The sequence below is a fragment of the Oenanthe melanoleuca genome, chromosome 4 (genome assembly GCF_029582105.1).
Source record: "Oenanthe melanoleuca isolate GR-GAL-2019-014 chromosome 4, OMel1.0, whole genome shotgun sequence".
In the NCBI taxonomy this organism is placed as follows: Eukaryota; Metazoa; Chordata; class Aves; order Passeriformes; family Muscicapidae; genus Oenanthe; species Oenanthe melanoleuca.
The window spans coordinates 64,338,436-64,350,703 of record NC_079337.1 but is presented as its reverse complement, the minus strand read 5'-3'; the positions used below and the strand labels follow the sequence as shown (position 1 = coordinate 64,350,703).

The 12,268-nt window shown below is 48.7% G+C and overlaps 1 protein-coding gene across 1 annotated transcript; it reads left to right on the top strand.

The window, feature by feature from the left end:
- The first annotated feature begins 4,848 nt into the window (after positions 1-4,848).
- Positions 4,849-12,237, top strand: CD8B (CD8 subunit beta). The gene is made up of 5 exons (XM_056489167.1): positions 4,849-5,439; positions 7,751-8,098; positions 9,994-10,089; positions 10,673-10,762; positions 11,662-12,237. The coding sequence occupies exons 1-5, from the start codon at positions 5,394-5,396 to the stop codon at positions 11,700-11,702; spliced, it is 621 nt and encodes a 206-aa protein (XP_056345142.1). The 5' UTR covers positions 4,849-5,393; the 3' UTR covers positions 11,703-12,237.
- The last annotated feature ends 31 nt before the right edge of the window (positions 12,238-12,268 follow it).

Below are 12,268 nucleotides of genomic sequence, written 5' to 3'. Positions count from 1 at the left end.
GAGGGGGGAGTCCTTTGAGCCAGGCAGCCCAGCCATCTGGTAGAGCATCTTTTTACGGTTAACATAGGCATCAGGCCTCTCGTCAGGGTTTTGCTTCTCCTGGTGGAAAAGCACTAAGGGGTTGACCTCTGGGAAGAACACCTTCAGCACGGCCAGCTGGACATCCCCAATGTCCTGAACATTGCCCATCTGCACATCCCCTGGCAGGGCTGTGAAATCATCCGGTCTCATGCACTTTCTCACAATGTCTATCAGGTCACTCACAAAGTTGCCACTCTGGCACTTGGGCAGACGCTGCAACCTGGACAGCCAGTTAATTGCTGTCTCCTTTGTCAGCGGCCCCAGCATCTTCCCCACTGTCTTAAGCTGCTCAGGGGTAAACCAGACCACAGCCCTGTTGGTGTCTATGGGCTGGAGTGGGACATGGCTGACTGGCTCATCGTGGGGGACCTTTTTATCTTTGGAAGCCTCTACCTCCCCTGCTTGCAGCTGGCACACCTCCTCCCGCAGAGGAGCATAGGGGGACGGCCTGGTGGGGCCGTTAGCACCCCACACATCCTCCTCATAATCATAGTGGGGTGGGTGCAGGTCTGGGCCGTCCTCCCCCTCACCATTCCCAGCCGGGGTCCTCTTGCCTTTAATGGCAGCCACAATGCCCCTGGACACCCCCAGCTCTGCCTCCAGCTCCTGGATTTTGGCGTGGCACACCTTGTGATCGGGGCCAGTGCCGCGGTCGCGCTGGGCGTCCTGCAGGACTGCCCGCACCGCGCTCTGCGCATCGTGGGTCTCCCCGATCCACTTGCCAACCTCCTTCTTCAGCTCCTCCGTTTTCATCTTCTCATAGCCCAGCTTGCTTTCCAGCCGGGAGATCTCCACCGCGCTCCGCAGAGAGTCCCCGCACAAGCCCTGCACCTCCGCCCGCAGGTTGTCCACCTGCACTTTGAGCTCCTCCTTGGCCTGCTCCAGGGTCTGCACATTCTCAAGAGCCTCCTTCAGCAATTTGGACAACTCCCTGCCTACCATCAGCAAACCCTGCAAAGCCGCTCGCTTCTTACACTTGTTAGTGGGTTTGGGCTTTTTGTTCTCCTCCGACCAGCTCTCCCACTGCTGGCACAGCTGCTGGTACGCATCTGGGCCCTGGAAGGACCCTGCTGACCAGATTGGGGGGAGACACTTCTGGAGCACAAACTGCTCCAGCTTCCAACTGCTAACGATGTCGCTCATCATAGCGAAGGGGACAAAATCTGAGACAGCTCCGTCTCAGGGCAAAACTACCGCGACACACCAGCACTGGCAGCCCCTTCAACCCCTCCGCAGAGCAAGGCTGTAACCCGACAACCCTGCAAACGTACAACCCTGAAACCCTGAAACCCTGAAACCCTGAAACCCTAAAACCCTGCAACCCCGCAACCTGCCCCTCTGAAAAGCACCCCGGGGGGACACCGAGCCTGGGCACACGGGAGGGGAAGGTGGGAACAGGAGGCCAGGGCCGAGCCGGCAGCTGGCACGAGCCGCCGGCTCCCGGGGAGGGAACGGGGAAGGGATGCGGGAGCGGGTGAAGCAAAGGAGAGACCGAGCGGGACCCCAATAATAAGATCTCACCAATCCTCGGCTGAATGTTCCGGCAGTCCCAGGAGCTTGGAGAAGATCTCTGCAGAGGTCCAGCAGATCCGGCACCTTTGAGGCAAAGGTGGTCACGAAGTCTCAGCCTGGTGATTTTTATAGCCATGGCAGGTCCTTGTTTGGGGCTGGTGACACCTGTGTTTACTTCCTTGGTGGCTTTTCCTCCTCCGTGTCCTGCCTTCCCAAGGACATTTTCGTTGTCTTTCCTTATCCTCTTCAACACTGATTAGGGAAGCTGAGATCACACGGCAGCACCTGCACTGCCCCTTATCTGTTTGGGGAGGTCCAGGATTAGTCATGGCTCGCACTAAACTTCTGCTTGCACCAAATGTCCTGAAGAGGGAGAGCTGGAGCCTGTCCTCTGACCGTCCATCCTTCTAAATCCCCCCATGGCCCCCTCATTTACTGCACACCCCATTAGCACCTGGGGTTTGTGGGGAGAGCACACCTGAAGCTCACACCTGACACATGTAACAAACACAGTCCTGCCAAACCACCCCCAAGCACAGATCTATTTGCCAGGGAGGGATGAAATGACAGGAAAATTCACACAAGTCGTCATTTAGATCTATTTGGGCATCTGATCTTTAAAAGCAGCGTTTTTCCATGCCACAGCCCAGCTCATCATACACTGAGATGGACTTTAGGGTTACCCCATGGGATGTCAGAAGCCTCCACTGTGATATGGCATCAGCTGAATTGCAGCTGTAAATGTGCACCTGCAAAAGCAGATGGACCCCCCAACCTCACTCTACAAACCACATCTCAGCTTGGAGAAGTTTAGAAAATTTGACCCATTTGTTTTGGGTTTGGATTTTTTCCTGCTATTACACTCAGAAAAGGGTATTAATTGTCTCACTAAGTGAAAATGCTATAATTTTCATTACTGCTTTTACCTCTAATGAAATACTCCAGAAGATAAACCCTCCACTAAAATAAACCATTTTTTAAAATTTTAAAAAGGAAAGCAACTGTTCACACGTGACTCCTGGAGCCCCGGGGAGCTTCAATCCTGCATTTCTTCATCCCCAGAGCAGCCCTTACTTTTACATACTGCAGTACTAACTTGTGTTGGACTGGCCTGGAGGCTGAGCAACCTTCCCTGATGCCCCAGAATCAGTCCTTTAAATCTAAAAAGCAGAGACATAATGTTTTTTCCTCTATTTTTATGGAAGCTGTTTTCTCTAGCCTGGCACTTACAGACCAGCTGCAATTAACCCCCTCTGCAGCATGAGAGTTTACAGAGATGAAACCCCAGCCAGGTCCTGCTTCTAGGCTCTAAACCCTGTTCTTTTGCACCAATGCTTTGCTCTAGGCCCCAAAGAAACACTTTATTGTAGGAAATTCATAACAGGGGGAAAAGAAAGAATAAAAAATGCAGAACAGCTGGTGAAAGCACCAGAAATTAACCACAGAGTGGTGAGGTGGGCAGAATACAGGCTGGGAAAAGGAAGAGGGGCTGTTTCCTTCTAGGATGGGTTCACAGGGAGCTGGCTGGGCTGGGAACAGGGATGGTTGTCTTTAATTTCAGAAAAAGAATAAGATTCCCCTAGAAATTGTACAGCTACCTAGTACAAATACATCAAAATTCAATGATTCCCCCCCCAACATGGCCCAGCCATGAGTCAAACACTGGTGATTAGGAGCTGCTATTCCTCAGCAAGGTCACCAACAAATCTTGCTTGTGAGAACAGATAAGATCAGCTTACACCCTTCTTTCCTCCCATTTTCTTCCCAGGACAGCAGCCCCAAACAATGTGGGGATGTTATAAACAGCAGCTGCCTCCTGCACGTTCACACAGTGCTTTGATTTTTGTTGGTGATATGCTGCCAGACAAAGGTATCCCCCCTCCAAAATGTTTTCTTGTAGGAGCAACAGCCAGTCCTGAGAACAGCCTGGCCACTGGTAAACAGCTCCACTGTGTATAAACAGCCATTTTAAAAAAATTACTTTTAATCCATGTTGCAGTACACTCTGCTTTTACATTTCATGTGTTCCTTTTTCTTTCCCTAAAGCTGCTATAATGTCCTGGGGAATCATCCCAGTGTAACACCTCCATCCAAGGTTGTAATGATGACAAAAGCCACCTTTGGGAAAAATTCTTGTCCTGGCCAGGAAGCCAGAAGTAGCTCCAGGTGACAGCAGCAGTGGGAAAAGTGGGACAAAACCACTGCAGCAGCTGGGGATTTTGGGATCAGCTCACAGACTTCATCACAGGGATGAAGGCAAAATTCATTTGCAGTGGCATTTCTAATAACAAGCACTTCCTGGCCCCCCTACCTCAACAAAAAAAAAGTGTTTCACCTCGTTCCAGGGAGGGCCCAGTCTCAGTGTGATGTGAAACAAAAGGGGACAGATCAGCAGAAGATGAGGACAGCAGAGGCAAATGTTGCTGCAACCCACATCAAGGGCTCAGCTCTCAAAATGAGACCTTAAAAGCATTGAAATGGGTTTGGAAACTCTAGAATTGCCTTATGCCAGGAAAGAGTTAAGGAGCAACTCAGCCCACCCTGAAGTTTAGCAGATGAGTCTTTGTGGCAAAGGTTTTGCAGCTAGCAACCCACTTCGAGCAGGAAATCAATTTAAACAGAAATGGGGAGAGGGTGTGTTACAGCAGCACGGAAAAATCTGGTACAAAATGGACCAAAAGCTTACAGTGTACAAGATGCAATACTGTTTTTCCTATTCATCTGCCAGCTCAGCCCTGGGAGAGGTTTCTCAGTGCCCCCAGGTGAGATTCCCTTTTCTGGAGAGATGCTGGGGCATTGTAAGGAACACAAGCACCTGCATGAGGGCAACATAAAAGAAAACTAAATCTCACTTGGCAGCCAAGAGGACAGCAAATAAATAAAAATAAAAGTAATTTCTATTTCTTTCCCAAACATGAAAATATTGAAGTCTGCTGACACCAGTTCATCTCTGTAATTTCACCTCATGTACTTGTCTTTGAATCCTAAACCCCAAGAGCTTCAAACCTCTTCCTCACAGACATTTCTAAGTCATTCTGATATTTTATCATTTAAATATTTCTGCCTATGAGCCACATGCTGTCACAGCTACCAAAGCAGCACATGCTGTGAGGTGGGGAGCCCCAGCAGAATTTCCTCATTTTTGTGGTTTTTCAGCCACAAATTTGTTTGAGGTTTCTTGCTCTTGATTTCAAAGCTTTCTGTGATGCCTCACATCTCTGCTTTATGTTGGGTTTGTCTGGTGTTAAGCATTTTCCAGAGAAAAACACCTCCTGCTATAAATCCTGCTGAAGAAAACAACCCCACAGATCAAATTGCATCTTTCCCTTGTTTGGAATGTTTTTTTATTTCAACAGGGAAAAAGCAGCCAAAATTCATGCTTTTCTGCTTTTATCTTTAGGCCACGGTCCTACATTTGTAATTTTTTGATAGGATAGAAGTAGTTTAAAAGAAGAAGGAATAACTTAGTGGTGAGCTAAGAAGAAATCATAATTAAAAATCAGTGATTTTTCTTGGTTTTGCTTTTATAAAGGGGGTTTAAGGGTAGCCTGTGAAGGGCTGGAGGAGAGCACAGAGCTCTCCCTGATGCACTCTTGGGTTTGGGGCTTGGCGCAGAAGAAGCTGCAGGGCTGAGGCTCCAGGTGCTGCTCTGGCAGAGGCTCTTTGGCAGCTGCTGGTGAGACATCTGTGCAGAGAGGGGCAAGGACTTCCTGAGGTGAAGCCAGCCCTGCCACCAAGAGGTGACAGTGAGTGGAGAGGGGGAGCTGGCACAAAACCCCTTTGTCACCGCGTCCGCCAGCATGGCCCGGCCGTGGCTCCATCTCTGCATCTGCCTCCAGATCCCAGGTAAGGACACGTCTCTGAAGGGATGAGGGCACCTAAAGTCATGCTGGAGCCTCTCCTCCACCACACCCCAGCAGCTGGATGATGGAAGATTAAATATACCATCACAGTATAGATCTACAGGGTATTATTACCTATTTCCAAAAATTTTGGATCATGCTATTAATAACAGTTTAGGTTTTGGTCAGCCCTGAACCTATCAGAAATGGGAGCAGTTGGTTGCTGTGGTTCCTTCCAACTGAAATTGTCTATTCTGTTCTATTCTATTCTATTCTATTCTATTCTATTCTATTCTATTCTATTCTATATTCTATATTCTATATTCTATATTCTATATTCTATTCATATTTCAATGCATGATAGTAGACACCACAGAGTTTTTACTGCACCCTCAGTGCAGATGGTCTGTAGGAAGCTGCTAATGGAGAAGTTAAAATAGCTCCTCTCTCCATTGCCTGTGTAACACGAAGATGATAAACATCCCATCAGATTTTCTAAATCACCCAAAGACTGAGAACTTCCCAAAGGCCACAGCTGGAATTAGTTATAAAGGTGTTATAAAACCACCCTGCCTTACAGGTTCTGATATCCTATAGATCTGTGAGGTGGGGAGCCCACTGAGAAAACCTCAATAAATGAGAGTTTGCTTTATTCATGCAAAAGGAAAAGGGACCATTTTTAAGGTGCTGCAGGCTGGCTGGCCAAGCACTATGATTCCCCATGGATCCCCTGAATATACACCAGGAAAGGGAACAGGGAGGTTTTGGGGTTGAAGGTATGATGGAGGATGAGTTTTCCGCTCTGTCTTCATCCCAGCTCACTCCTGGCTTGACCACTGACACTGAGCTGGTATCTTCCAGAATCACTTCTTATCTTTTCTGATTTATATAAGTGTCTCCAACATGTCAAGGATAAGTTTTTCATGGAGAGTTATGTTTCCCATGCCTGGCAGAGACAGACCTCAGGGAGACCCTGAAGCCCCCATGTGCCATGGCCTCACATATTTCATTCCCTAAAAAATAACACAGTGGACAAAATCTGAGAGAATTATGCTTTAAAACCTTAAAATCATGTATTTTAATAATGAGGAGACATTGATGTTGTCACAGAGCCAGAGGACGTGGTAAAATGCTACAGCTGCTGTGCAACACTTGAATTTTGGCATTGCAATGTTAGTGTTCTTCACTGGCAGCAATGGGGTCAATGGTGTGGGAACAGAGAAAGGCTCTGGACCCCTGTCAGTCACCAGAGCCCTCTCCTCTGCTGTCCCATTAGGAACACAGGAGGCATCAGGACCTTGTGCCACATTAATGGCTTTAGATATTCTTGGGTCATGCCAACCCGTCCCCACACCACTGGGTTAACAGGGCTGCATGAGGCTGAAAAAGCTGCTGTAAGCAACTTCAGGATTTTGAAGAAAAAGGAGCATTTTAAAATAAAATAAAGAGACAATAAATCTGTATTATTGAGCTTTTTGCAGAGCTTTAAACACGCCTGGGAAAGAGACGGGGGAAGCAGGAGTGCCCTTATCTTCAGAGGGCTGTTTTTCACTCAGAGTATCTGCAGCTTTGCAGGACTGTTTGCTGAACAGCAAGGATCACAAGTTACCTGTTTTCCTTTCCACAAGGACACTCACACAGACACCCCTCACACCTGCCTGGGACAAACAAGACTTAGATAATTTTCACAGAAGCTGCAAAGCCCAAACAGGGCTTTGGCAATGCCAAGCCAAAGCTTTGAACCCCACCGCTGCCCCTCACTCCCTCTCCTTCCCCACGTCTCAAAATCCCTTTGAAAAATATTATTGTCTGAAAACTAATATCAAATTGGCTCATTCTGAGATGTTTTGCACATTTTTTGGTCTTTTTTTCTGCCCCTGAGATGTTTATTAGTGTTGCATCTGTTAGAAGAAAAACTTGGCAAACCAAAGGCACAAAAAAATTGTTGAAAAAGGGGTGAAAGGTCTGAGAAATGAGAAGGTAAGAAGTGCAGGAGAGAGGCGTCCATAGGAGCAGGCAGGGATGCTCTTCCCAAGGAAGAGTCCATCCCTCCATCCCTCTCCCTACCAGTGAACCTCCACCCTAGATGAGTGTTTACAGAGAAAAGTCTGTCTGTATAATTTGGTTTGGCTAAAACAAGAGCCCAAAAAGGCCTCTGAGGGAATATGGGAGCATCCTGATGAAAATGCTCCTGTTTCTCACTCATGTGACCCCCCCCCGGTCTGTGTGTCTGTTAAGCCCATAAAGAAAATCTGGACTTTGCATGAAAAATAATGAAACTAAAATAATAACTGGATATTTCTCTTTTTTCTTAGGTTTGTATGCAACTCTACTTTTAACCCAGAATCCAGAGCATATCCTGACCCAAACCAACAACAAAACAGAAATCCTCTGTGAGCTGAAGGAGCATGCCAGTGTGTACTGGTACCGCTGGAGCCAGGAGAGGCAACACTTCGAGTTCTTGGTATTTTCTAACACACTGGGCAAAGCCACCTACGGCACAAATGTGAGCCAGGACAAGTTCAGTGTCCATGAGGCGAGGTCCCACAGCTCCTACAGCCTGCACATCAGCCACCTGCAGCCCTCAGACAGTGGCACCTACTACTGCTCCATCTCCCGGTCCTCCCAGCTCCTCCTGGGCGCTGGGACACAGCTCACAGTGGGTAAGCAGCACCCTCGGGCTTCCAAAAGGTGCCACCACAGGGCTGTGGTGAGGTCCCCTGGGAAAGGGGGGATTGGTTTTTGGTAAATTCTTCCCAATTTTGAGTTGCAAGGTTGAGGCTCTTGGGTTTTTCTGAAGAGATCTATGAGATGGGATAAAGCAGAAAACACAGAAAACAGCTAAAATTTAGGTCAGCTTCATGTGATAATCCTTTTGCCATCAGCAGTTGCTCTGCTGTGGGCATGCCTTGAGCACAGCTTTGGAGCTGTGTTAAAAGCACTGCTTTTAGGAGCTTTTAGGAGCTTTTAGGAGCTTTTAGGAGCTGTATCCTAAAGCACAGTGCTTTAGGATTTTCAGGGTAAAACCTGATATTGCCATGCCCTGTTTTTTTCTCATTCCCTGCTGTACTTTGGATGAGAGGCTGTATTTGTGCCCTGGTCAGCTCACAGGTCCTTCCATGCCATAATTCTTCCCCACCCTCACTCCAGTGACAAGAGCAGCCTCGAGGCCAGGGAGCATCACCCCTCACATCTCTGGGGTGGATCTGATGGCAGCTTTCAAGATCACCCTTCACAAAAAATACTGAAATGGGATTTATTCCCAAAGCTCACAACCCACTATCCCTGGGGAGATCCAAACAGAAATAACAGTTTTCTGCAGGTGTCATGGGAGGAGAGAGGCTTTACAGACATCTGGGTCACACAGAAGCTCTTTTCAGCCCATTTTCCTTTTGACCACAGAGCAGTAGCTGATGCAGAAAAACTAATGTATTTGAAGTGGGATTTGGCCTCTATATTTGCAGACTTTTAGGGAGACAATTAACTTATTTAACTAAGATACAAATAACTTATTTAACAGAAATGCTGCTACAACTTCTGACTCTAAAGCAGACCAAGTGTCCCAGTTTTTTTGCAAATATACTCTGTACCTTGAACTGGATAAGAAATCCCTTTTGGATTCTTGCAGGCTCAGAGAAAAGCTGGTTTAAGATAAAGGAGAATTGTTTTTTAACAGCTGGGGATGTATCTCTCTGCAAAGTATGAAAAACAGGCTTGAGATGCAGCTTGATCAAGGACACCAATTAAAAAGCAAACAGCAGCAGGTGCTCTGGGAGGATTCAGGCTTTGCTGGATATTTTCTTTTTTTCCTTTTAGTTCTCATGATAAAACAAAATGCCTTTAAGTTTATTTTCTCTAAGTCTATTATAATGTAAGGAAAAAGTTGTCCAGATAAATCCTTGAGCCCTGATGTCTCATCTTTTCATGTAAAAGAATTGGAAGTTTCTGTAGGAATTTTCACCCTGGATAGAAACAGAAAAAAATTAGTTTTCAATCACCTAAAATTTTGAATAAATATGGTTTGAGCAGTAAGACATGCAGCTCTTTAATGACAATACTGGCATATTTTCCTGGCCAACTTTATTCAGAAAATAATATGTTCCATCATAATTCTGATACACTGTAATAAATCCTGTCCTCATTTTATCAGAAAAAAAAAATCAAATGTTGAGCAAAGATTAGAGCAATGTGAATAAGGAAAAGATCCAGGGAACCCTTAAAACATTCCAGTGCTATTGAAATCTCCTGATTTTGTGTACTGCTGGTGAGATGGTCCTTGGCAGCAAACATCACTCAGGAAAGTTTGGGGAATTTCCCCACATTAGTCTTCTCCCTTCTTTACCTGGTACATTGTTTTATTAACACGTTTTACAGTTCTTGGTAACTTCTGTGATCCTCAGGAGGCTCAGGTCAAGCTGACCCCTCTGAGTGACACAGGGGGTCACTGGATGGGGCTTGTTCCAAGTGCCAAACGTTCCATCCCCTCTTGCCTGCAGCTGGAGATCTCTGCTGCACTCAGTGCCACACTGACCATCTTCTTTTTCTCCTTTTCCCCCAGTTGATGCTTTGCCTCTGCCTCCCAAGACCACACAGACACCACAGTCCAAAAAGCCTGTGTTGTGGATAACCAAAAGCAAAGCTGCCAGCAGGGAAGGTATGGCACTGTCTCAGCTCAGGCTGCCTGGGAAAAGGGGTTTGCTGAGCTCTTGGGCTCCTCAGGGCTCAGCTGAGCTTGTCATGGGGTGGGGGCCACCACAATGTCACCCTGCAGGAATGAGTGTCTGGCTCCAGATAGACCCACTGCTCTGGATAGAGCTGACTTCTGCCTGTAGGAGGGATTCCCTGGGATATCCACAGGTTTAGAGGCCAGGATGCATTTCAGTTTAGGTTATCATGACTCAGAGCTAAGTTCTCTGCAATGCCTTTTTTACTGTGAGGGGCACTGAGCACCAGAACAGCCTGCCCAAAGAAGTTGTGGAGTCTCCCTTATTTAAAAATATTCAAAAGCCATGTGGACACAATCCTGTGCTCTGGGATGATCCTTTAGCAGGGAGGTTGGACCAGCTCATCCTGTGATTCTGTGATTCTGCAGTGCATCCTTCAAAGGATACCCCACGGTGATGGTCACATCCTCCCCCTCTCCTCTGAGGACCTTCTCCCTTCCCCAACCCACACTCCATCCTCCAAAGCTGCTGGGGCAGGGTGGTGCCAGGTGCTGAGTCCTCTCCTCTCTCCAGGTCCCTGCAGTCCCCTGGTCTGGGTCCCTCTGGCTGCTGGTGTCCTGCTCCTCCTGCTGGGGCTGATCCCCACTGCCCACCGCCTCTACCGTGAGTACCTGCCAGTATCCTGAGGAGTGCCAGCCTTAGGGGAGAGCCCAGGAGCATCCTGAGGAGTGCCAGCCTTAGGGGAGAGCCCAGGAGCATCCTGAGGGTGGCAGCCCTGGGGCAGCCCAGGAGCATCCTGAGGGTGCCAGCCTGAGGGGACAGCACAGGAGCATCCTGAGGGTGCCAGCCTGAGGGCACAGCCCAGGAGCATCCTGAGGAGTGCCAGCCTAAGGGGACAGCCCAGGAGCATCCTGAGGAGTGCCAGCCTGAGGGGACAGCACAGGAGCATCCTGAGGAGTGCCAGCACTGGCACAGCCCAGGAGGATCCTGAGAGTGCCAGCCTGAGGGGACAGCACAGGAGCATCCTGAGAGTGGCAGCCTGAGGGGACAGCACAGGAGCATCCTGAGGGTGCCAGCACTGGGGCAGCACAGGAGCATCCTGAGGGTGCCAGCCTAAGGGGACAGCACAGGAGCATCCTGAGGAGTGCCAGCCTGAGGGGACAGCACAGGAGCATCCTGAGAGTGCCAGCCTAAGGGGAGAGCCCAGGAGCATCCTGAGAGTGCCAGCCTGAGGGGACAGCACAGGAGCATCCTGAGAGTGCCAGCCTGAGGGGACAGCCCAGGAGCATCCTGAGGAGTGCCAGCCTGAGGGGACAGCACAGGAGCATCCTGAGGGTGCCAGCACTGGGGCAGCCCAGGAGCATCCTGAGAGTGCCAGCCTAAGGGGACAGCACAGGAGCATCCTGAGGGTGGCAGCCCTGGGGCAGCCCAGGAGCATCCTGAGGGTGCCAGCCTAAGGGGACAGCACAGGAGCATCCTGAGGGTGGCAGCCCTGGCACGGCCAGGAGCAGGATGGGGAGCTCAGAGGGGTCCTGGCACTGATGGATGCTGTCTCTTCCCAGGTCTGCGCCGGAGGCTGTGGCTTCGCATCCACAGGCAGTAAATCCCAGCAAATCCCAGCAAATCCCAGTAAATCCCACTGCCTTGGGCAGGCAGGGAGAGTCCACAGAGCCTCTCCTGCATGAGGCTGAGCACTGCCTGGACATGATCCTGGAAGGACCTGGAAGGGGACAGATGTGGGCTTGTAGCACAAAACAAACATTTCTTTCCTGCAAAAGACCATGACTGCAATATTTTCCTTGACACAACAGCTGATAAAAGGACCAAGCTGGATTCTGCAGCATCCTGAGCACTTCTCAAAGGACACTGAGCAGGGAAAACATCATGGCTGGCTCTGCACAGGGGGAAGGAGCTGTGTACCACAGGGATTCAGATGGGCTGGAACGCTGTGAGCTCCTTGGCTTTCCTCTGTGTTCATCTGTAGGACAGCACAAAAGTGATTTTTTTTTTTGCTCCTGTTAATACTGGTTGATAAAAATTTGGTACTGAGCACTTTGAAAGCAATCAGCAGGGATGGGGCAGAGGCAGCTTGTAAAGACCCTGTGCAGGTTTATTAAATACCAAAAGTAAATATGTCACTCAGTTATTTTGTTCTGCAGGCTGGTGTCT

Excerpts from the sequence above, each read along its gene's own strand:
- CD8B (XM_056489167.1), top strand. The coding sequence starts at position 5,394 with ATGGCCCGGCCGTGGCTCCATCTCTGCATCTGCCTCCAGATCCCAG. Across the intron at positions 8,099-9,993 it reads TGGGACACAGCTCACAGTGG|TTGATGCTTTGCCTCTGCCT; the intron begins GTAAGCAGCACC and ends CTTTTCCCCCAG. Across the intron at positions 10,763-11,661 it reads CACTGCCCACCGCCTCTACC|GTCTGCGCCGGAGGCTGTGG; the intron begins GTGAGTACCTGC and ends GTCTCTTCCCAG.